General features: G+C 43.9%; 1 protein-coding gene across 2 annotated transcripts; it reads left to right on the top strand.

Moving 5' to 3' along the window:
• Positions 1-797: 797 nt before the first annotated feature.
• PLA2G4F (phospholipase A2 group IVF) lies at positions 798-25,055 on the top strand. 2 transcript variants are annotated; one of them, XM_088670298.1, is made up of 20 exons: positions 798-1,409; positions 2,511-2,583; positions 7,710-7,846; positions 9,614-9,739; positions 10,017-10,057; positions 11,894-11,936; positions 12,896-12,962; positions 14,228-14,397; positions 14,476-14,589; positions 14,967-15,004; positions 15,841-15,976; positions 16,610-16,746; positions 17,491-17,713; positions 18,175-18,289; positions 18,714-18,851; positions 20,006-20,113; positions 21,793-21,987; positions 22,595-22,761; positions 22,945-23,131; positions 24,150-25,055. In XM_088670298.1, the coding sequence occupies exons 1-20, from the start codon at positions 1,299-1,301 to the stop codon at positions 24,371-24,373; spliced, it is 2,550 nt and encodes an 849-aa protein (XP_088526424.1). In that variant the 5' UTR covers positions 798-1,298; the 3' UTR covers positions 24,374-25,055. The 2 variants fall into 2 exon arrangements, with proteins under 2 accessions (XP_088526424.1, XP_088526426.1); XM_088670300.1 differs by lacking the exon at positions 21,793-21,987.
• Positions 25,056-25,693: the final 638 nt, after the last annotated feature.

Genomic DNA, 25,693 nt, shown 5'->3' on the forward strand with positions numbered 1-25,693 from the left:
CTCACATGCAGTACATTGTCATCAGGGTGTTCTTATATTCCAGGTGAGGCAACATTCCTTGACTCATAGCCCAGTGGATGGTGAAAATATTGTGCAGATGTTTTCCTACTGCACACACACACACACCGGTCAGGTCTTATGCCATTCAGCTGCCTAATTGCACCTTCCTGGTGTCATTTACCAAGCTGAGCTACTAAGTGCTCAGATTTAATTACTTTAATATACTATTCATCCTGACCACCATTCTTCAAGTTCCCCATTGGTACTACCAGATTAGAATAAGAAATTCTATCATTATGCTATTTCCCAATAGCTCTTACTGGCTTGAGTGAGCACGCTGGAAAAAAAAAAGAATTCGTAGTGGTAACAGGGGTACCAACTTGAATAAAACATTGGGAGGGAGCAGGTAAGCCCCGCCCCACGTAACTGATCACAAGATGCGGTACACGCACACCATTTGATGGCAATACCCATCAACTTTGGGTGGGCCTGGCCCCCTCAAATATTTTAGGGGGGGGTTGAAGAGTTGGCTCCTATGAGTGGTACTTACTTTGAGTAAGGACTTGGCACCAAACCTGTCTTGGTTATTAAAGCTCAGGTGTATACTGTGTGACTGAATTCATTTGTTCACTAACTTAACCCCCCCTCCCCGAAATATCCCCGCAAAGCAGAAGAAATAAATGTATAAGCTCACAGAGCTACAATTCAGAGTTCCCCAGGGGTGAGGGATTGATGGTTAAACCACTCTGAGAACTGCTGCTGTGTAATAATAATAATAATAATAATAATAATAATAATAATAATAAATTTTATTATTTATACTCCACCCATATGGCTGGGTTTCCCCAGCTACTCTGGGCGGCTTACAGCATATATAAAACGGTAAAACATTACAATTGTGTGAGGGGAACCAAATATTTTCTGGGAACTGACTGTTTTACAGGGAAGCTGTGAAGCGTTGGAGGTCTGACTTGCCCAAAGCCTGGCAGAGAGAAAGAGTGAGAAAGCCTGGCATTTTCCGTCCAGGGTGCTCTGCCTTTTCCAGAAGTGCTTCTTCCAGACCAGTCACCCTCTTTGCCCTCTCTGCTCTTCCGTCTGAAGCGAACCCTGCCAGGTAGGCAAGCTGCACACCTGAGGCACTTTAAGCCACGCCCCCTCCCCGCACGCCAGGGCCGACCTTCGCGACCGCGGCGAGCGCCAGGCGAGGGACGACTCGGCCCAACCTGCGCGGAGAAGATTCCTCGCTCTTCTCCCGCTTGGCTGGCTGGCTGTGGCCGCGCTCAGAAAAAAGGCTCCTCATGTTCCGGCAGGTGCTGCGGGGCCGCCTGTCGCCCCACATGCTGCCCCTCATGGCTGCCGTGGTGCTGGAGCGGAAGGGGAGGAAAGAGACGGGCTTCTATCACTGGAGGGTAATGTGAGGCTTGGGGAAAAAAGTGCCGTCCGCTTCTTCGAGGAAACCTCCGCGCGCACAAGCCGTAGCAATTTTAGTTTCTCGTGTTAGGGGGCGATTTTCGCCCCAAAGCGGAAGAAGGGGCTTGGTTTATCTGCCTTTAATTTTAACGTTTTCCAGCTAAATTGGGTGAGCAGGGGCGAAGAAGGAACGGCGTCCGGCAACCTTAGTGGTTGGTAGCGCCTCTGAAATTTCAGCTCTGCAAGCTTTTCTTAACTTTGCAAAGGAAGCTTCAGCGACCCCAGGAGCCAGGGATTTATGACCCAGCGGTTCTGTCGTTTCTCGTCTTCCACTGTTTATCTCCAGTGGAGACTTGAACCAAAATGAGAATTTTAAACTGCTTGGGGAGAAAGCCCCTTGCAATTTAGTGAGACTTCTAAACAGACAATGGTTAGGGATGTGTTGTTAGGGACGCTTTTGCTAGCAGATTCTGCAGGAAATAGCGCAAAGTCAGGTTTTCTTCTGGGACAGAAGAGTCTAGTCAGATGAGTGTTTGCAATATCATCTGTGTAGAATGAACCAAATTGTTCAGTCTATTATCACTGACAAAAAGGAGAGCTGTATTTGTTTTTAGGAATTTAATAACATAGATTGTCGGTCCATTTAGTTTACCGTAGTATTGTGACTCAGACTGTCAGGGGCTCTCCAGAGTTTCAAGCAGGAATCTTTTACAAGCCCTACCTGGAGATGCCAGGGATTGAACAAGGGACCTCTTGCATACGAAGCATGTCCTTATCTGTGCCTTCTGTTCCCCGACTTTGATGGTGGTGTGGGGGGTGGAAAGAGTGTTGCTCAGCCATCCAGTGAAACCTGTTTTTTTAAATGACTGATGTCAAATCCCAGTCAGAAATATAGGCCAATATGGGTTGTGTGTGCATGTACCTTGAAAGCACATTTGAAACATGTTTCCCCCCTCAAAGAATTCTGGGTACTGCAGTCTCACTTTTTGTTTACAATGGATCTGTTAGTACAGGTCTAGCTGCTGGGTGGAATGTTATCTTTTTACGTGTTTTCTAGGCATAGTTAATGTTCACTGTAATTCAACTTATTATCATTGCAGCGTGAGAAGCACCCTTACTATAACCTCACAGTGAAAATCCTCCGAGCCAGAAACATTAAAGGAACAGATGTTTGTGAGTGTCCGGAGACTTTATTTTGCTTATTCTCTGAACTGATCCTTCACATGTCTTATTATTGTTAAGACAGTCTCTTCAGCAGATTGATTTGCTGTGCTGTTGTGAAAATTACTGGAACGTATACAAGCAAAAAGCAACGTCTTTCTAATAATGGACATAAGAGAAGCTAAGAGTCCATTTAATTCACCATTCTGACTCCCACAGTGATGATTTGGACACCTAGAGAGCCTATCCAGCTTCTTCTTGTATACACCAGTAGTAGCCAAATGTCGGACTACAACTTCTATCAGCCATAGAAAGCATAGCCAATATATGGAAGTTGAGAATATCTGAATGGCACCATATTGGTTACCTCTGGTCTACGCTGTGTGGGAGTGTCCCTCCAGTGTTTCGTACAGGTTTTCTTTGCTGTGGGTTTGGCCATGTTTAATTTAGTTTCCCTGACTGATCTGATGGAGTGGATCTTAAGGATTCATGCTGAGTCTAACTTGTCAAAAGTGGCTCATTATTTGACAACCTCTTTGGCAGCCATAGGTTTGCCTCAAATTCTATCTGAGCCAAAATATGAGGCAGCACACATTTTGGAATTGGGGTGTATGTGGAATAGATAGGGAGAAATGATGTGTGGGTGTGGGAAGCCCTTTTTGGTTTTGTTGCTTTATTTTGTTTATTTAAAAATTTATGCTCTACTTCCTGCATGCAGCAGTTTATAGTCTGCAATAAAAACCAACTCCACCTGACAATAAAATATAAAACACAACTGAACAAACAAACAAAAAGCATAAAAGGTGGATTCCATTAATAGACTATAAAACCTAAAGCAGGTCACAAAAACCTTTGAAAAACAACAAGAATTAATGTGTGCACTGGGGGTAGCGATGGGGGTGGTTATTGTTTTGTTTGTTATTATGTTGTGTATTTTTGTGATTTTATACAGTCATACCTCAGTTTAAGTACGCTTCGGTTTGAGTACTTTCAGTTTAAGTACTCCGCGAACCCGTCTGGAACGGATTAATCCACTTTCTATTACTTTCAATGGGAAAGTTCGCTTCAGGTTAAGTACGCTTCAGGTTAACTACAGACTTCCGGAACCAATTACACTCATACTTCGGGTTAAGTATGCTTCAGGTTGAGTACTCCGTGAACCTGTCTGGAATGGATTAATCCACTTTCTATTACTTTCAATGGGAAAGTTCGCTTCAGGTTAAGTACAGACTTCCGGAACCAATTGTGTACTTAAACCGAGGTACCCTGGGATCCTCAGATGGTGGGCAGTATATAAATTCAACCAATAATAAATGAATAAATGAAACATGTAAATTAAGCTAGGCTAATTTGAGAAAGCTTGGGAGAAAAGAAACATTTTCAACAAAATGTTGAAAACACAACAATGTTGGGACATGCTTGCTTCCTTTCTAAGGAAAGAGAATTGCTTCACTTCTAGAGGAAGAGAATTCCAGAGAGCTGGTGCCACAACAGTGTTCATGTGATCCAGTAGCAGCATGTGTTGCCAATTAGGCATGTGGCATCGTTTACAGAACTAAGTGACTGGGTTAGGGTGTGGATGTAGGGGAAGAGGTGGTTTCTTGGATAGCCTGATCCTGAACTGTTAGGGATTTATACATTAGTAGTAAAAAATTGAATGTCGATCAGTCGCAAATTCGCAGCCAGTGCAGCGTTTTCAATGGCAGTGTGACACCTTATCAATAAGGTTGTCCCAGACACTAGCTGTGCAGCAGTTCTCAGTGACACAGCATTTACCTTCAGGCCACTTATAAATAACATCTGCAAAAGTAGAGAACCAAATTTGTTGTTATGACCCTGGAGACTGAATCCAGATGGTTTTTCTGAATCTTGGGGGCAGGGGGTCGGACTTCCCCATATAGTTTCACGTTGATGTGGAGAAGTCATCCAGACACTTGCACTTAACTGTCCATTAATGACAGTCAGCTCTAACTCTCACTTCCCTCTATTCATCCAAACTGAGGCTGTCAAACCATTAAACGAAAGTCTCAAGACAATTTTGGGCTGAATAAGGATGAACAAATTGAAACTTTTTCCAGATAAGACAGAAGTACTGTGGAAATTGGCCACTCTGGATGGAGATATGCAAGCCATCATAGATAGGGGTTCCACTTCCTCTGAAGTACCAAGTATATGTTTGGAAGTAGTACTGGACTTCAGGCTAACTAGGCAAGCTCAGGTGACAGCAGTAACTAGTAGTGCTTTTACCTACCTATATAGGCTGATACACTGAGATCCTATCTAGAGACCTTACCTCTGTTACCCATCTTGCTTGAAACATGCAGGCAGGACTATTGCAAAAATAGTTGAGGTAATGAATGTTAAATAGGGGGGAAACCCCAATAAATGTCTCTTGCATAACTTACTTTGAGTGGAATCTGGACTGTTTTCAGTGCATGCGGAATTAATATAGAACAGCAGTGAAAGAAAGAAAGAAAGAAAGAAAGAAAGAAAGAAAGAAAGAAAGAAAGAAAGAATTTTTCTGTGACAATGCCTTCAGTAATCAAAGATACTTGACTTTGGTCACAATTCCAAAGGAGATTTTATTCACATCTGGTAGGGGTGCCTGAAAGTAATGGTACCTGTTGTGTATTGAATAGCAGGCACAACACAGGAGCAGAGTAGCCAGGAAGGAGTTAAGGCTAGGAGTGACTGTTTTAGTTAGTTTAATTAGTTTCACCTGGAGTTTGTAGGCTGGCCTAGTTGGCTACATATGTATAGCAGTAGGCTGGGAGTTGGTCTTTGTCTGCTGTGAATAAAGAGATTGTCACAACCCCATTGCCTGGACTTACATGCAACAGTACCATTTAACCCAACAGTACATAGTTTAGCAGCATAACATACGATGCTAATAGAGAACTAGGGAGCTGCATTGTATTTATCAACCATGGCTAAATTGGCATACAGGGAAGACAATTCTCAACCTTCAGAATGGTGGTTGAAGATTTGGGAAACCATGGAATTATTTTGCCAAATTATCTGTCTTTTAAGAAATCTGTGTACAGCAGGGGTGAGGAACCTGTGTCCCACATAGATAGACGTTTTTACATTCCAGCTCCCATCAGTCCCAGTCAGCATGGCTGGATGGGGTGGGGTGAGAGCAGTAACACCCGAAGCATCACATGTTCCCCATCTCTGCTTTAATCACTCAATCAAGTTTGAAAACAGATAATTCTGTATATTAGAAAATAACATATTAGCACATTACTGTATTCTCTTTAGTTACATTTGTTCTACATCGAAAACCCACTGGTAGATTTCATGAGTTAATACCACTCCTGTTCTTTGTTTTAGTATTTATTAAGCTGCTACTTTGGACTGCTTTGAAAAGCACCTTCTCATTCTCTTAGCCTGCTGTTACCGTGTTTCCCCTTTTTTAAGCCGTAGTCATAAAGTAAGCCATGGCAGGATTTTTGAGATTTTTAAAATATAAGACATACCCCGAAAATAAGACATGCAGGCACCCAGCAGCGAAAGTGGGAACGGGGCCGAGGATGCCTTTGGCGAAAAGTTGGGGGGGGGGGTCGGGAAGTTCCATTTGGTGTGGGGGGGAGTTGGAGGGAGGGAGACACCGCTGACCGGGCTCGTTGCCTCTTTTTTCTATTCACGTTGTTTGTTCCTGTAAAATGCCCGCAAGCCGGCTAAGCAGGAAAGAAAGGGGAGAGGACTTGCGCGTTTTCCCTCCCCGCCGACACCTTTTTCCTCTTTCTCTCCCCCCCCCCCGGAAGCTTCCTCAACCCGTGCTGGGCGCCGACCCGGCAGGCTGCTTCTTTGATCCGGCGGCCTGCCGGGTCGGCGCTGATCAGTGCTGCGCGGAGCACTGGATCGAGGAGCCGGTCTGCAGAGTCAGCGCCCAGCAACGCCGTGGGAGGCGATGCTCTGTGCGGCGCTGCTGGGCGCTGACTCTGCAGACCGGCTCCTCGATCTGGTGCTCCGCGCAGCACTGATCAGTGCCGACCCGGCAGGCCACTTCCTTGATCCGGTGGCCTGCCGAGTCGGCGCCCAGCTGCCGATCCGAGGAAGCCCCGCTGTCGACGCCAGTCTCCAAGCTGCGCTTCGGCTCGGGGGACTGGCGGGGAAGGCAGGCAGGCAGGCGGCAAGCAGCGCCCGCTGAGCTTCGGCTCCGGGACTGTTGTTGCCTGCCTGCCTGCCTTCCCCGAGGAAGCCCCGCTGCTGCCGCCAGTCCCCCGAGCTGCGCTTCAGCTCAGGGGACTGCCACACGCCTGACATCAGCGGGGCCGGAATCCGCTCCCCGCTGCCTCTGGTTTCAGCCCCCGCGCGCCTTCTCCCGGGGAGTCTCGGTGCGGCGCTTCGCAGGCGGCCCCCGCGGGAAGCCTGCAGCTACGGCAGGGACCTGACCTAGCAGCAGAGGTGGCGGAGGTGGCCCTCCCGGGCCATTTTCACGTGCCGCAGATGGGAGTGCATTGATTCCTGCAGGTTGCACGCACACGCCCTGCCTGCTCTCCCTGCAGCCCAGAACTGGCGGCTGCTGCAGCGCAGAGCGCTCGGAGAGCCCAGCAGCGCCGCGGAAGCAGAGAGCCTGCAAGGAGGGAGGAGGAGGAGGACTCCTCTGTGCTGCTTGGCGGTGGCACTTTAGCAGCATGATCATGGACACCCCGGGGTAGGGGCCCTTCCTGGCAGGGTGGCTGCGGCCCCTCAGCACAAGCCGAGACCCAGCGCTGACGGGATGCCCCCTCCTCAGCCCAGCCTGCTCCATCTGAACGCGGGGAGGGAAGGAAGGCATGGGCGTATGTGTGTGTGTGTGTGCACGCGCGCACGGTCTAGCCCGCCACAAATTCTGAGGGACAGTGAACTGGCCCCCCACATTAAAAGTTTGCTGACCCCTGTCCTGGACAGTGTTGCATGCTCTCCACCTGCTCTGGCTTCCCATATATTACCAAGAACAGCTGTAAGGTACTGTAATAAGAATAATAAAAAAGACATCCCCTGAAAATAAGACACCGTGTGTTTTTTTGAGGAAAAAAAGTTATAAGACGGTGTCTTAAAAAAGGGGAAACACGGTAGTTAGTTTTTTGTTTGTTTGTCTTTTGGAGAGAGACACACTTTCCTGGACACATTTCTGCCATTCCCCCCTCTAGTGTCTGAGGCAGATTGTTATGTAGAACTGCGAATGCCGACTGCATCACCGCTCACTTACCGAACGCGGGTAATTGACAACTCCAGTGATCCAGAATGGAATGAAACTTTCCAGTACAGAATTCACAATGCTGTCAAGGTAAAAAAAGATCAATACTTCTTGATTCAGAACAATGGCTATATTAGGTAACATTCCTTGATTTAGGAAGGAGGGAAAGTGGTTTGATTTCCCCCACAGAACCAAATATATTAATATTGAGGGAGGGGCAGTAATCTAATTCAGTCTTGAAAATCTTTATCGGAACCCCAGTGTCTTGTAAATCTCTTCCACCCACCCTTTCCTTACTCCTGAAATATTATTCTTGTCACCTGTCACTGATTTACAACTGAGCTAGGCAGTTTTGAAAGCCCTGTGCTGTTTGTTCTTCTCTTAAGCTTGAGAAATGGCAGGGAGGAAAAGTTCCAGTTGGCTGCTAATCCCAGGCAGGTAGAAAAATGAATGGCTGATCTAATCTCTCACAGAATATGCATTGCCTTGACATCTCTTTGTAATCCACACACCTGGATTTTATATTAGCAGAGCAATCCAGAGCTAAATAGAGGAGGGGCTACTTGGTTTTTTAAAAATACTTTAACTGAAGAATTTGTTAAGTCGTTGTCTAACAAAATTTTAGGTTTGAATTCTGTTAGTGGCTTGGGATCATAGACTAGCATGATTCCGGACGTATGGCAGCCCATAAGTGTTGGGTTTTTTTTTTTTGGCAAATTTCCTAAAAAATAGCTCAAAAACTTTTGTTTTGTTTTGGAGATTTTGCAATATGGCAACCCCAGCACGATAGAACAGAATAATTAAGCAAACCACAACTTTCTGAGTCAGGAAAAGAAAAAGCCTTTCTAATGTATGGTTTACACTCTGGGGTTTGGGGGGGTGGGATGGGGGGACCTGTGACTTGAAACTTAATTTCATATACCCGAGAAAAGCATGGAGGCACAGAAAGTGGGATGGAGTGGGTATGAAGGAGAGAGAGGTGAAGCAGATAGGAGGAATGAGCACGGGGTGGAAGGCCTCTACACGAGTTCAGTTTAGACTTTTGGTAAGAACAATATGGCAGCCCACTGGTTAGTGTGAGAGATGGGGCTGCGTAGAGAAATAGGAAAGAGGTAGCTCCACCCACTTTTGGCTCTTGTCCTGCCCACTGTCAGTCCCACAACAGATTAACCTTGAGGGAATACTATCTCCAACAGAAAAATAGTTTTCCCACCCCTGATTTACCTAATTTACACAAATGAGAGTTTTTAAATGGTGTGGTGGCTATCTATGGATGAATGCAGATAAGCAATGTAATGCTTGGGATGGGGAAGAAGGAATCTGTCCACATCTGATTCCCAGGTAGACTCACTTGATTTCATCTGGATCATGACTCAGATAGGTTTAGTGGTCCGTGTCAGAACCCACAGTCTGGCACAGTTCTTAACAAGGGTACCCAAGGGTTGCATACTGCCACCATCTCCCCCCCCCCCCTATAAATGTGGTAAAACAATTGAAAATAGGGCACTCTGCTGCCAAAGCATGTTGTTGTTGTTTAGTCGTGTCCGACTCTTCGTGACCCCATGGAGCAGAGCACGCCAGGTACTCCTGTCTTCCACTGCATATGGGGCTCTTAATACACATACAGTAAGCCCCCCCTGGGAGCAGGATTTAATCATGTTATTTTGCTCTCAGGGCAAATTATATGGAAAACACATGACTTCCCCCAATGTCATCAGATCTTGTTGCTCACAGTGGAGGGCAGTGGATCAGCCCTGAACTTTTTATCTCAGAACAGCTCAGCTTTTACCTGAAATATGATATTTAATGCACACTTTCTTTCCCTACTGTTTCAGTTCTGGACTTCTGTTGTTTCAGAACACGCTTGAGTTGACACTCTTTGATAAAGATGTTCTCTTAAGTGATGAACTTACTTCTCTCGTGTATGATGTGACAGCGATGAAGACAGGCCGCCCTGTGAAAGAAACATTTCCACTAAAAGAGGTTAGTTCTTTTGTCTATTGAAATTTTTTTTTTGGGGGGGGGGGGGAATCAGGTTCTCAGGAATGTTCTTGAACCTAACTTTGCTCCTTGATATCTAGGTAGGTTTGGGCAGGACTTCACCAGTTACTTGTACGGTATCCTGAGCTATTTTTTTAGCTTGCTCCTGCTGCTAACATATCTTAGAGTCACAAAAGTTGGAAGAGACCTCAAATGCAATACAGTCCAGCCCAGCGCTGATGTAAGAAGTCTGTATGTTAATATATTTATTTATTTGTAGGACAAAGAAGAGCTGGATGTAGAGTTCCTCCTGGAGAAAAGGTGAGAGCTGCTAAATTTTCCATTGTCACAGTGGCTCAGAGGTGTAGTGGAGGGAGGGGCATGGGGACCATGGCCTCAGGCACAATTTTGTGAGGGGACGCAAACAGGCGCCCCAACAGCAGGCTCCTTCATCGGAGCCTGGTTCCAAGTGAGAAGGAGCTGCGCCTTGGCTGCGGCACTCATGCCTGGCCACATCTCCGCCCCCATGTCAGACCTGACCTGGGGGAACAGGGCAGGAGAATGGGTGGATTGCTGTCGCGCCCACCCTCCTCGGCCATGGCACACCTCACGCCCAGCTGCAGCAGCTCCGCCACCGGGTCAGGCGTGACCCGGTGGTGGAGAGCAGGAGGAGAGTGGGGGGAGAGACAGCTTTCCCTCTCCTCCCCTGGACTGTGGCACCCGGGAAGGCACCCTCTGCGGCCCGCTCCCCTTGAGGGCGCACCCCCCACATCTGCCCTGGGCAGCATGGGCCTATGCTCTGCCGCTGTAGTGGCTGCAGTTCTAAACATTCAAGCAATGAAGGAAGTCATTGTATTCAGTGTGGCTTACTTTTAATCTGATCCTAGAAGGTTTCTGAGCCCTTAGGGGTGGCTTTTGGAAGTGTACAGGGCACTGCAGTGAGGAAGGGGGAAAGCCCCATTCCCCAATCCTGCTTGCTTCTCTTTGGTTCTAAGCCTTTGTCTTGTGTCACTGGCATTGCAGCCATATGCAGCTTTATTGGCATCTTGGGCCTTGCCTTTATTGACTTATTCAATAGGTGGCTGAAATGATTTAGGTGTATATAGGCATGGTTTCTCCCCCCCCCCCCCCCAATTTCCTTTCTGGATCACTGCACATTCATACGCACAATGGCCTTTCCCCTTGCCTTTGACACCTGAGATGTATAGTTTCAGGACCCACCCTGTTTTTGTGATTACATTTTTTGTAATGTTAAGTTTTAAAAACTGTTTTTAATGTTGTATTTCAGGGGTGGCCAACTCCCAAGAGACTGTGATCTACTCACAGAGTTAAAAACTGGCGGTGATCTACCCTGTTTTGGGGGGTTCAGGTCAAAGTTGTAGAGCTTTTTAGGGGGGGAGGAAAACCCCCTTTCTTTGGGGTGCAGGGCAAAAATGTTGAGCTTTTTTTAGGGGAGCCAAAGTTGTTGAGCTTCTTTGGGGGAAGCCAGTGATCTACCACAGACATCCAGTGATCTACTGGTAGATCACGATCTACCTGTTGGACGTGCCTGTTGTATTTTAAATAATTGTCACCCACCCTGGGAAGTAAGGATAAAGGCTGTGTAAAATACTACTACTAATAATACTAATGATAATAATATACAGAGTTAATGCATTCTTTCTTTTTGTCTTCTGTGTTAATTCTCATTATTGTAGCCGACTAAGCAGATTTCTATGAAATATAAACAGTGCGTAATTGCTGTCTCAACAAGCTTCTTTTTTAAAAGTAGGAAGTAGAAAGCGAAGGGTAGATGTGGTGATAAGTATGTCACAGGCTCCTTTCACAGATAGTAAATTTAATATTTGATTCATGGGAATTCTGCCTCGTGAGAAACTATTCCTAAGACTGTGCTGCATTTTAAATACATTTTAGGACCCACCCTATTCTCTTGACTGCAATTTGATTTAAGCTGATTTGGCTATTTTCTTTTTAAATGGCTGCAATTTAGCATGGAACCTTACGGTGAAGTTTGGGAAGAAATCAATATAAAATAATGTGGATCCCTGCCTTAAAACACCTGGGGGGGGGCCTTTTTATTTTCCCTCCTTCCTCTTTTTCAATGGCACGTGTAAACATATCATTATGTCTGTTTATGGCAGTATTTTGCCTTTACAGCACGGATGCTCCTGGCGAAGTTATCACAAATGGTGTCCTTGTGGTGAGTGTTTGGAGAGCCAGATGTTTGGGAATTGTGTTTTGGGGTGCGTGCACTTAGCAGGAGAGGCCTTTCAAAATAAAAGCATTTTCCCTCTCTTGGAAATACTTAGAGCAATTAGTTTTGCCGTTGTGTGTGCGGGTAGAGGATATTCAAGATGAAAAGTGAGGAAGAGACTGGACCACGGCAGTGGCAGACAACACTTCCTTTTCGCTGGTGGGATCTTCTCTATCTGTTCCCCTTTGGTTGTCTGCTGGGAAAGCTTTGGAAACTGCAGTGGGGTAGGGGGGGGGAAACCAAGACGTTTCCCTGGAATTCAGTCTAAACCAGGGGCCCCCAAACTTACCCAGCTTTGGGCCGGACTCCCGCCGTGCCGATTGCGTGGTGGGCCGGAGGGTGGAGGAGAGCGCGCCCATGTGCATGTGCAAACACTATTTCTGGCACACTCCCAACCTGGAAAGTGCCAGAAATAGCTTGTGCACATGCGCAGAAGCCTCCTCCGACCCAGAAGTACACCGGAAATGACGCTTGCGCGTGCGCACAAGCTATTTCCGTCACTTTTCTGGGTCGGAAGTTGGCAGTCGCGCTGCACCGTGCCGATAAGAGCGGGTGGCGGCAGCAGGCGGCAGGGGTCCCCGGGGGCCACATAAAAGAGCCTCAGGGGCCGTAGTCTGGGGACCCCTGGTCTAAACCTTTCACTGTATGAGAAGTCATGCTGAGCACCATACAGTGGTACCTCTGGATACGTACTTGATCCGTTCTGGGGTGCCGTTCTCACCCTGAAAAGTATGTATCTGGAGCGGCACTTCTGCGCATGCGCGAAGCACACAGAACACTTCTGCGCATGCACGCGCGGTCCACCGCGTTCTTAAGCTGAAAATACGCAACCCACAGCAAACGTAACCAGAGGTATGGCTGTATTTCAAAACCAGTGTTTTAAATTTTTGTTTTGTTTGCTGTAGGCATACCCTTGCCTTTGCCTGCAAGGGGTTATTAACAAGGATGAAAAGCCACCTCTGAGAGAGCAGGGTAAGTCCAATTTTGGTTTTGTTCCTCTCCCGCTCTGCCCAAATTTCAAAGCCGATAAACCAGGTGTGCTTTAATTTGGATGTTTCATGAGTTAGTTGAGGCAAGAAAGTCTATACAAGTTCTCGGCTACAGCACATGGTTAGTAAGAGGAGAGAGCTTAACCACAATTCTTGGATTGGGTGATACGCTAAATTAAAAGTTGGCTTAGTGTGGCGTAGCAAAAAGGACTGGGGAGCTGCAAAGCAGCTGCAGGTTCTTCCCAGGGGGCCAGTACGTTTGCATGGCCTTGTCTCAACAAGTTGAGTAAACTATCTCTTTGTGTCACCACTTCCTTCTTGGCTCTCTGTCTCCCAGGCCAATATGCATCCTTGGGAAGGCTGTGTTATGAAATAAGGAAAGTAGGGAACCTCTAACGCGGCTTGCTTAAAGTGTACATTTGTTAGGAAAGAACGTGGGTGATAGGGTGGATCTTCTAGACACAGGTTAAAAACTCTATAAATAAGTCAGAAATTAAATCATTACAACAAAAAGGGGGGGGGGAAGCCTATGTAAAAATCCATATAAACTCCTTTTGCTCTCTGGCCCCATCTGGTGTTGGATGTTTATAACGCGTCAAAAGCGTATTCCTGTATTGTGACAAATGTACAGTGGTACCTCTACTTACGAATGTTTCTACTTACGAACGGAGCTCCGTCCGCCATGTTGGATGCGGTTTAGATAGGATTTTTTCTACTTACGAATTTTTTCTCCCAATGCATTCCTATGGGATTCGACTTACAATTTTTTTCGACTTACGAATGTGCGTTCGGAACGCATTAAATTCGTAAGTAGAGGTACCACTGTAGCTGAGTCCTTAGTCTTTCCACCCTGTTTTTTTTTTTTGCCTTTTAGGACAAAAGTGTTAATGCTTACAAGTTTTTTAAGTGATACAAAAAATCGGGTACAACAATTTGAAGTCTACTTAGTCAGCTTCTTCTTCTCCTTTATTTCATAACCATTAATACCTAAGTGTGGTATATACATGGAGTAGGCAGTAGGCTTCATTGCTTTCAGAATTCAGATTTTCTATTACTTTAACCAAATTTCAAACCATTAATATTAATAACAACGGTAATTTTTAATATCTTATCCATGATGTAGGAGCTTGGCGTGTTGTTATTGATACTTTGGTTGCTCTGCCACCTCTAAGAGTAGTCTCTACTTACATATTGTATAGTGTTTCTCTTAGGAATGCACGTCCTAAATGTCTCACTGTTGTTTTTTAGGAAGCAAACTGTTCAAGCTCTCGCTTCCAGGCGCCTATGAGAAGCAGTTGTCCATTCCTTGCAAATCGGACTCCGATCAGAGTTGTGGAAACCCATTTGTCTTCCATGTAGGCCAAGGGATGTGTTCAGAACTGGATGTGGAGTTAGAGCGAACCATGACCATCCTTCAGGTGAGAAATCATCACACATCCCATTAGAGAATGCTTACAAAGTTGCTTTCCTTATGAAATGTATTTATTTATTCTCAGGATGGAGTGAGCCCAGACTTTGAAGAGCATAGTACAATTCTTGGATCAGGGATTGTTCCATTGCAGTCACTTCCTCTGGGAAAGGAAGTTGATGTGGCTCTTTCGCTAGGAAAGGTAACAGTATGCTTTATTTATTTTTTAACTTCATTGTAGCAATCTTGGGTGGGTTGTTGTGGAAACTCCTCTTGTAAGGTCTTTCAGGTGTAGATTGGGGTGGCTAATCTGTGGGCAGCTAAGCACATCTGGCCCCCCAAGGCCCACCCTCCCCCCTGGAAATTGGTCATTTAAGGAAAGGTTTATTATTATCATTAGCCTTTGTGTATTTGGTTTAGTATGTCACAAGTTGTGCAGGCCTGATTTAAGGTAGCATGGGGTTAAGGGACCAAAAGGAAGATAACATTTCACTAGCTGGTTAACAAGAAGAGCATAGGTTAATTAATTGGGAAATTTTCCCCGCAACCTCTTTCAGTGTGTGCTGTCTTTCATCTTAGGATTTAAGTGTGGATCTACACATGAAGGCTGAAAAAATGTGAGTCTTGCTCCAGGAGCTGTTTTAGGGGCATAATTTTAATTTGCTTTTCTGGATTCATGATTGCCAGCCAAAGAAAACACAGGTGCATATGGATGAGGATGCTGTGCAACTAGTTAGTGTGCTCTTTGAACCTTTTCCTGCAAGAGCTCCCAGTGCAGAAGAGGCATTGCTTAGTTTCAAAAGCTATTTGCCTTTTTGGGTGCTAGAGCTGCAGGGAAAAACACACATGTATTTCCAATGCACTGGATGTCTGATTCTCAACCACTTTTGCCTTCCTTCTTTTTCAGCCATAACTTAGCTTAGTTTTTTTTTAAGACTCCAGTCTATTGGCTTGAAATTACTCAAGCCTGATTTGATTTTTGAGATGAACTTTTTCAGAATACTGAAACACTTAATACATCTTTCCATTATTTTTTAAGGTAGGGGGAAACTGTATGTGTGTGTGTGTGTGTGTGTGTGTGTGTGTGTGTGTGTGTGGAGAGTACATGTACAGTCATACCTTGGTTTAAGTACGCCTCGGTTTGAGTATTTTCAGTTTAAGTACTCCACGGACCTGTCTGGAACGGATTAATCCACTTCCCATTACTTTCAATGGGAACGTTCGCTTCAGGTTAAGTACGCTTCAGGTTAAGTACAGACTTCCGGAACCAATTGTGTTTGTAAACCGATGTACCACTGTATTTAAGAGGAGGTGAAAGGGATGTTGGATCTTGTCCCACACATGACATGCATCTCTCACCCTACATCACATGTTGGCCCAAAAGGTTGCCAGGCCCTTTATACTGTATGTACCCACCATCATTTTTTTCCTTTAACACTGTTTTCTATAATAGGACAAAGGATCTTGATGTACGTCTGGGTTTTGATCTTTGTAAAGAAGAGAAACAGTTTCTGGACCAGAGGAAGGAAATAGTATCTCAAGCGCTAAAGAAGACGCTGAAATTGAGAGAGGACCTTGATAAAGAAGAGGTACGGTATGTGACTTGTCAATATCATATGCAGAGCCGTTCGTAATTGGCTACAGCTCATAATAAAATAGGGCATCTTGTTGTTCAAGAAATTCATTTAATTTCTTTTATTGCAGTTATGCCCCACCTTTTCCCCCCTCCAAGGACCTCAAGCTGGTATACATGGATCTCTCTCTCTCTCCTCATTTAATCCTCACAACAGCCCTGTGAGGTAGGTTAGGCTGAGAGGCAGTGAGTGGTCCAGGGTCACCCAGTGAGGTTCATGGCCAGGTAGGGATTCAAACCCTAGTCTCTCAGGTCCTAGTCCAGGCATCCCCAAACTGCGGCCCTCCAGATGTTTTGGCCTACAACTCCCATGATCCCTTGCTAACAGGACCAGTGGTCGGGAAGATGGGAACTGTAGTCCAAAACATCTGGAGGGCCGAAGTTTGGGGGTGCCTGTCCTAGTCCATTACTCAAACCACTACACCACACTGGCTCTCACATATCCCATATTACATACCTCATTACATACCTTGGTTTTTCTAAAAATATTTAAAAATGATTCTGACAAATAGTGGAATAATAGGAATAGTCTGTAACATATACAATGCACAATTTTGTTCACCTGCTTTCTCTCTCCACCCCTTTTAAGGTACCTGTTATAGCAGTCTTAGGATCTGGTGGAGGCATCAGAGCACTGACATCATTTCATGGCAGCCTGTTTGGGCTTCAGCAACTAAATCTTCTTGACTCCGTCACATATCTCTCTGGGATCTCAGGCTCCACATGGTATGTGAGCATGAAAATTCTTATTTCTTATATTGAACCAGAGGAGGGAATAACATTTCTTCTTGTGCTTTTTTGAGTATTGATTAAAATAGTCTTTCATTCTAGCATCTGGTGAAGTAAATAATTGCCTACAAAAGCTTTCAGTAAGCTTAAAAGTGAAACTGTGCACTTTTCAATAAGTTTTTTTTAAAAAAATAGGACACTCAGTTGATTTCTCAGCAGCCACCCCTCCCCCCCCCACATACAAATAGAATGGATGCATCTGTAGCCCTTAAATAAAACCATGTATTTCTGTACAAAATATGCTTCTTCAACTTTGGGTTTGTTTCTTAGAGTGCTTAAAAATCATATCATGAACACTGTCTTGTCCTGTTCATATGTCTCCTATGGCTTATCATTCCCTTTCTATGCTAGAAAGTCTCCCTTATAGCTTCTTTGTGCTGTAGCCACAACGGAAGAGAACACTTTCTTCTCAAGTTTATTTAGAGCTCATCCACCCTTCCATTTGGCCCACTGCTTTCCCCCCAGGAAACCCAGCGTGGAAAAGGCAAAACCAATTGAACCTGTGCTTAGAAAGCATGGACAAACAGAAAACCGCTCAGACCCTTGCATTCTAGGCACGGGATGAGCCCTTCGTCTTTTAAAGCAGACTGTGACTTCTAAAATACTCTTACTTTAGAAAAAGATGTGGATAGTATATAAAGCTTAGATTTGATGCAGAATTTTAATATTTTATGTTTGCAGGTGCATGTCAATGCTGTATAAAGATTCTGAGTGGTCCAGTAAAGATCCCAGAGGCTTTATCAGCACGGCCCGGGATAAAATGTCAAGCAGTAAAGTAGGAGCTTTTTCTTCAGAGCAGCTGATGTATTACTTTCAAGAACTGGTTGCAATGGAGAATGCTGGACGGAAAGTGTCTTTCACAGACCTGTGGGGACTTATTGTAGAGTTCTTCCTACAGCAGAAGGTGTGTCTTTTGTTTTTGTTTTATTATGCACTTTGTGTTTTTATTTTGCATTTTTATGTTGTGAGCTGCCCTGTGATCTTTGGATACAGGGTTGTATACATAAATCATCACTATCACCATAATCAAATCAGGAAATGCACATACAGTCATACCTTGGAAGTCGAATGGAATCCGTCCCAGAAGTCCGTTTGACTTCCAAAATGTTTGGAAACCAAAGTGCGGCTTCTGAATGGCTGCAGGAAGTTCCTGCAGCCAGTTGGAATCCGTGAAAACCCCGTCGGACCTTCAGCTTCCAAAAATAGTTTACAATCCGGAACAGTCACTTCTGGGTTTGCAGCGTTCGGGAACCAAAACGCTCGACTTGCAAGGCGTTCAGGATCCAAGGTACGACTGTACATGCAATATATATGCATTGCAAGTAAATTCTAAATTTGAAACACTTATGCCTCTCCTCTATTCAGGAAGACCAGTCAAAGCTGTCTGACCAGCAAGAAGCTGTGAAACGGGGGCAGAATCCCTACCCAATCTATGCATCCGTTAATGTGAGGCCCAATGTTAGTGGTGGTGACTTTGCAGGTATAGTAAGGCAGGTGTATTTCTTTCTCATAAAATCTGTAAGTAGTGTTTTTCTCTCTAGCATGGGCCATTTACCTGCCATTGCAGAGTTGATCATTTCCCTGCCCATTAAGGAGGAAGGTGAAGTGAAAGAATGGGGGTGGCGGCTGGTGATGGAGGAGAAATAGTAAGGATAGAAAAGTGGATGATTAATTGAGATGGGTCAGGAAATACTTTGCATAAGCCTTAACTCCTCTCATAGTATTTTGCTCTCCCTTTTTTCATACCTCATGATTTGACAGCACAGTTTCATTACTGTAGTGAACATGTGAATGCTAAACATGTGAGTAACATATAAACTAGCCTTATTACTTTGCCTGGGGGGAATACAGCAGCCTTGTTTGCTTACCTGTTTCTGATGTGGTGCTGGTATTTTCCCTGTTAGAATGGTGTGAGTTCACGCCCTATGAGGTTGGATTTCGCAAGTATGGTGCTTTTGTCCGAACAGAAGATTTTGACAGCGAGTTCTTCATGGGGCGACTGATTAAGAAACATCCTGAGCCCAGGATCTGCTACCTGCAGGGTATGAACTTTTGTACTGATTGTAAGGCAGAGACGATAACTTCATGAAGCATAATGTGTCATTACCTTCTGATTCCTCAGTTATGGCCTACAGAGGTTTTGCTGGGTGGGTTTTGTCATGGTCTGTTATTTCAAGTTGAGAAGGAATATCTCTGCAGGTCACATTAGTAGAGATGTGGGTGATCAGGGCTGCCATCTCCTGAGGGCCGATCCCTTTTCAGCCCGCTCAATATTTTTGGGGTAGGGGCTGCAACACCCCAATGTCCCAAAAGCATGGAGGCAAAGTGCAGAGCCGAGCACGGCATGGCTAGTTCCTTCTCCTCCTCCTCCTCCTATGGAGAGGAAGGAGAGTCGAGGTAGCCTCCTGCCAGTGGCAGTTCCAGGAGGAGGAGGAACCACCAACCAATGAAGCCACGGGGTCACCGTGTTCAGCTCCACTCCCAGCTCCTCCTGACATCCTGATGTTGCAAACCCCCCTCCCCACCGCCCTTGCAAGCTGGCACACCTGTGGAGGATTTGCCTTCCATTGTGGTTTGGCTTGGAGTCATAACAAACCATTTCCTGACAACATTCTGCTTTACATTTACAGTACAAGCTACACTGAATGTTGTAGGTAGATCTGTTGGAGTTTCAGTGGGTTGGTAGGCCTGCTATTTTGTATCTTAGGACGGATGGTCCTCTGGCCCCTTCCAACTATCTAATCTCAAACTATTCATGAGTTGCAGCCTTTAAAAGTATTTGCCACCATATCCTTTGGCTTATATGCCAAAATGCCTTCTAAGCAGTGTACAACCATGAAATCATAATTAAAATATGCAATAATAGTTCCACCTGTGGCAACTTTGCAAAAGTTAGCAATAATGTCCCAGCATATAGCTTTAAGCTGAAAACAGTTGCAGCCTTTGTGTTGCTAATGTCCTGTGCACTATTTTGAAATAATCTTATTTAAAACGCCACTAGAGGAAGCACACACCGGGAACTCAGACCTACCTCTTTATGTGGAGAATCTATGGTTTAATATTAGCTAACACAAGATAAGGTTGTAGCCTGAACCTTGATCATGTGTATATTTTTGTTTGCCAAAGTGGGGAGAGCCTTTAAATTTGATTTAAAATAATTTCCTAAATTTGAAATAATTTCCTAATTACTCTACAGGAATGTGGGGCAGTGCCTTTGCTGCGAGTCTGGATGATGTATTTTTGAAGGTGGTTGGTTCAGGACTGAGCTTTCTAGAATCTCTTGGTGATGTTGTCAAAGTTATTGGTAAGGAACGAAGTTGCTCTGCATTATTTTGCACAATAGTATCTTTGCGCGAGAATTTGGTTTGGCAGATTATGTACCTCCTTGTTAACATAATGTTGAAACTTTCAAACAATAGCCAGTCAACAGAAGAGGCATAAATTTAAAGGGTAGTTGAACTTTTTGTTCTATGAATACCATCAAAATTGTTCTCATCTGCTAAGTGTTAGGCAACCCTGGGATGATGATTCCAACTTTGTTCTTGAGAAAAGCGGAGGAGCTACTTAATTGATTGCAAAATTTCTTACAAGGCAGGGAAACGTTTGAAAAAACTGCAATTGAAACAAAGCTGTTGAGAAGAATTTGTGACCCTGCCAGGGCCAACCAGGAGTTCCTTGGCAGCAATAAGAGTTAGGCCCATATCGTAAGATTGTTTTCCTGATATGTTATTTTTGGTCATCTCTCTTCATTCTAACACATGTTACATTTCTGTAACAGAGTCTTCGACCTGAATTCAGAGCATCTTAAGTTCAGCAATGAGTGTGACTTTGGGCCAATCGTCATAACTCAACCTAACATACTCAAAGTTGTTTGTTTGAGGATAAAATGTTTGGGGCAGGGGAGAGAGGGGAAGGTAAATCCACGTATACCATTCTTGGGGAAAAATATGGGATTGTTACTGGTTAATGACCAGCTCTATCCCGTCCAACTCAGCTGTAGCTCCCATGTACTGCTGAAGGGATCCCAAGACAGTATTATAGAAGCCTATTTCTGTCTACTCCTTGTGCACATCTGGGACACTCAATGCACCAGGGCATTATAGTGATAGGAGGTCTGTGAATGCCTCCCATATACTAAGCCAGCCCTACCCTCTCCAATTGATCCAGGAATGTAAGTTTGAGCAGATAAGAGGGGCAAATTTGGATAGGAGTGTGGGTGGTGTGCATTGTCTTCCTGTGGCACACTGTTTGCCTACGCAATGTGCTGCACTCCAGATGTCATTGAACTACAACTACCACCATCCCCAGCCAGCATGGCCAATGGTCAGGAATGATGGGAACTGCAGTCCGACACCATCTGGAAGACACCACATTGGCCGCCTCTGCCTAGAAAGATCCCTCCACAGATGAGTGCTGTACTTAAAGTCAACAGGTTTGAACTCATAACAGTCAGTTTCACATGGTCACAGTGTCTGTGACTTTTCTTATCAATTAGCATTGGCAATACAGTACTGCAGGAATGTTTACTGGTCAATGGTGAGAATGGTATATAAAGAGCTACCAGTTGCAGATCACATGGTAGCATAGTATTTACACATAGGAAAGTCAGAAATGGCTGTCTTGTTCATGAGTGGTGAAACCATGAGAGGTACACTCCAAATCTGAACTTTACCCTTAAATTATTTTACATGTGGTGGAGCAAACTTAACTCTTTTAGTCTTGGTATCAGTTTTACCTGGCCGTCTTAATAACTGTTAACACTGCTGCCTTTGTTAATGTTGGTTATTTAAAATAATTTTATTTATCGTGTTTTTATTTATTGAGGCACCACAAAGGTGTCATATAAATGGATATTTCAACAGCAAATATACGGCAAAGAAAAATACCCAAATCTTGAGTATTTGTTTTCTCAAAACCTAAAGATGACACAGGCTAGATTGGAGATTAATAGATATATTAAAAACACCGCATTCATGATTGTAGATGACAGTCGACGATTCCATCTCCGGGATCCTATGAGGCTGAAGACTCGTCTGGTTATACCTGGTGGACCCTTGATACAAATTTTCCAGGACTTCTTCAAGTCTCGTGTTACAGCTGGGGAAACTTTCAATTTCATGCAAGGATTGTACCTGCACAAGGATTACGTCAGGGTCAATAAATTTGTGATCAGGAAAGGTAAAATTTCTTTTTGGAATAAAAACCGACCTTCCCCAAAGTTTAGTAAAGTAAAGGTAAAGGGGCCCCTGACCATCAGGTCCAGTCGTGTCCGACTCTAGGGTTACGGCGCTCATCTCGCTCTATAGGCCGAGGGAGCCAGCATTTGTCCGCAGACAGCTTCCGGGTCATGTGGCCAGCATGACAAAGCTGCTTCTGGCAAACCAGAGCAGCGCACGGAAACGCCGTTTACCTTCCCGCCGGAGCGGTCCCTATTTATCTACTTGCACTTTGATGTGCTTTTGAACTGCTAGGTGGGCAGGAGCTGGGACTGAGCAACAGGAGCTCACCCCGTTGCAGGGATTTGAACCGCCGACCTTCTGATCAGCAAGCCCTAGACTCTGTGGTTTAACCCACATTAGCAAATGAAACCTGAGTAGTGGGAAAATCCTCTGTTAATAGTGGCAGATCTCTCTCTCTCTCTCTCTCTGTGTGTGTGTGTGTGTGTGTGTGTGTGGAGAGTACATGTGTGTGTGTGTGTGTGTGTGTGTGTGTATATATATATATATATATATATATATATATATATATATATATATATATATCATACTGTGTTGCTGTTTTCCAGCTACTGATTTAGACGCTTACCCTAATAAGTTGACTCCAATGGAAGAAAGTCTGTACCTTGTGGATGGTGGCTTTTCCATCAATTCTCCCTTTCCCTTGGTACTGCAGCCAGAGAGAGATGTTGATGTCATTCTATCATTCAATTATTCTTGGGAAGCGCCATTTGAGGTGAGACAAATTATTGTAGTCTGCCAAGGAAACTTGAGGGGTTTTTTTTTTTTGGCTTGTTAAGTTTTCTTGGCTTGATACTAGTTCAAGTTCAGCTGAAGTTTTTCCAGTATGGTTCCAGTTTAAGCAAATGAGCATAGGCCAAAAGGTGTTGACCGTTTTTATGTCCCTTTCATACTTCAGGTCTTAGAATTGACTCAGAGGTACTGCAAAGAACGGGACATTCCTTTCCCAGAAATCATCTTCACCAAGGAAGATGAAGAAAATCCCAAGGAATGCTATATGTTTATGGATGCTGAGAATCCCAAGGTTCCCATAGTCCTTCACTTCCCTCTCGTCAATGACACCTTCCACAAATACAAAGCACCAGGTAAACATGTGAGCTTACATAGCCTGCATTTTAAAGTATCTAGTTGTTATTCCCAAGTAGAATGTTGAACTGGCTGAACATTTTGATCTTGTTTTGGTGTGGTCATTAAGCTGTTCTGGAGAACAGCAAAAGGTGAGGAAATGAACTGAGTGTCCTCAGAACAGGCTATTTTAAGGAGTAGAACTTGAAAATCTAAATAGAGAATTACTAATTCCTTTATGAATAAGGCTCTACCCTACCAACCAGTTCTGTCACGCATGCTGGTGATCTGGTGTAATATTTCAGTGGTTTATAATTAGCTAGTGGGACAGCATCAATACTGACATATTATGAAGAACTTGGATCATCCTTTTTGCTTGGGACTTCCAATAAAAACACACACATCTTAAACATGAATGTTGTTTTTTATAATGCAAGACACACTTTCTTGGAAATTTGGGAGAACAGGGAGCAGTTAATTTAGTTGTCATGGTTAGCCAACTATCCCCCCCTCCAGTTGATTGATAAATTAGTTATGCTTGTTTGTAATGTGGTATAGTAAAATTCAGTATACAGTGGTACCTCTGCTTACGAAAAACTCTACTTACGAATGTTTCTACTTACGAATGGAGCTCCGTCCGCCATCTTGGATGTGGTTTAGATAGGATTTTTTCTACTTACGAATTTTTAGATAGGGTTGCTTCGACTTACGAATTTTTTCTCCCAATGCATTCCTATGGGATTCAACTTACAATTTTTTTCGACTTATGAATGTGCGTTCGGAACGCATTAAATTCGTAAGTAGAGGTACCACTGTATAGTAAAATGCAGTCATGTTCATACTTCAGAACGGGGTGGTGGAACCTGTTGTTGGAATCCAACTCCAATTAGCCCCAGTCAACATGATCAGTGGCCAGGAAGAATGGGAGTGGTGGCCCTCCAGATGCTGTTTGACTACAGACCCCTCTTTCCCTGCCTCTGAACAAGTTTGAAGGATGGTATTCATGCAATGTATCTTTCCCCTGTCCTCTGGCTGCAGGAATAGAGCGTGAATCAGAAGAGGAGAAATCCTTTGGTGATTTTGTGATTGAAGGAAAAGACTCGCCATACTGGACACTAAACTTCACCTATGAACCGGAAGACTTTGACAGACTGGTAGAATTGAGTCGCTATAATGTACTGAATAACAAGGATGCTGTTTTTAAAGTATTAAGTATGGCTTTAAGCAGACGAAAGAAGAAAAGAGGATTAGTGTTTCCTTGAAAACTGGGAAGTGAATGGATTGCAGTGCTTTTATGAAAGATCCCAGTAGAAATAAATGAATCTTTGTAGGGGCCTTTTAATGTGAATGGATGTTGCACTGTGAAATTCTCTTCTGATTGCACTGGAAATTTAAGTTTACATACAAAGAAAGCTGTTCTTTCCTTTTTCTGTTCAGTAAGGAAAATTCTCAGTGGATAAAACATGGCAGTAGGTTTCTAGTGCTACAGGTCCAATATTTAAGAAGTCCATTTCTGAATGTCCACTGGGGTATATATTTCATCTGACATTGGGGTGGGGAAATCTGAGAACTGTTTTATATTTATTTTTATTGTAATCATATTGTAAATAGTCTTAATTAAAGAATATGTAATTAATATCACATGTTGTTCTGCTGGGTAAAGGGATGCAATTACTACACCTTGAAAGAATACCTTTGAAGAAGAAACACTGATACCATCAAATGTAACCCTCATCTTGAGTGACTGGCATTCTACATCAGTGCACAAAGAATGTTATTTATTTTTTAAAAAATCACCGCGTGTTTGAATAACGAGGGCAGGAATCTTCATATCACTGAAATTCACAAGAAAGTAAATTTTTTTTTTTACAAAAGTTTTGTTCATCTTTATTTTGGTAATGAAGCACAACAGTACTTTTATAAATAAAAAATATTTTTCTAGTCTCCCTGTCATTCTGAGCATTTGATACATGTACATTGATTGATTGATTGATTGAATGATTGAATTTATATACCCGGGCATAAAAGCTAATGATAATAATAATAATAATAATAATAATAATAATAATAATAATAATATATTTATACCCCGCCCATCCAGCTGGGTTTCCCCAGCCACTATATGGCCTTGTGTCATATATTCATTAACAAAGTCCTTCTCCATGAAAATAAGCAATGTTTCACCTTTGACATTTGAACTATGACAGTTAGAATACAACCTTTGGTAAAAGTCCTTGTAGAATCTATTTCCTATTATCTCTAGGATTCAGTTACAAGATCTGGACCATCCCAGTACCAGTAGCCTCTAAGAGCTGCTGTTGTACTTTGAGGTCTAAGCCAAGGTGACTACGAAATGTTTTGTTGTTGTTATTGATTTACATTATGATTGAAATATAAAATGTTAAAGTGAAATGCTTCACGACAGTGGCATGTACACAAAGACACTTTTGTGTGACTGAAAAGCACTTCTGCTCACACAAGGCAGAGAGCTGGTTGAGTACTGCAGTTTATTGACATTTTGGTGCCTGGGTGAGAATGCCAAGTCCTTAGCATGTTAAACTAAAAGAGTTTCTTTTTTAATC

This window comes from Zootoca vivipara, chromosome 1 (genome assembly GCF_965207765.1).
Source record: "Zootoca vivipara chromosome 1, rZooViv2.hap1.1, whole genome shotgun sequence".
Classification (NCBI taxonomy): domain Eukaryota; kingdom Metazoa; phylum Chordata; class Lepidosauria; order Squamata; family Lacertidae; genus Zootoca; species Zootoca vivipara.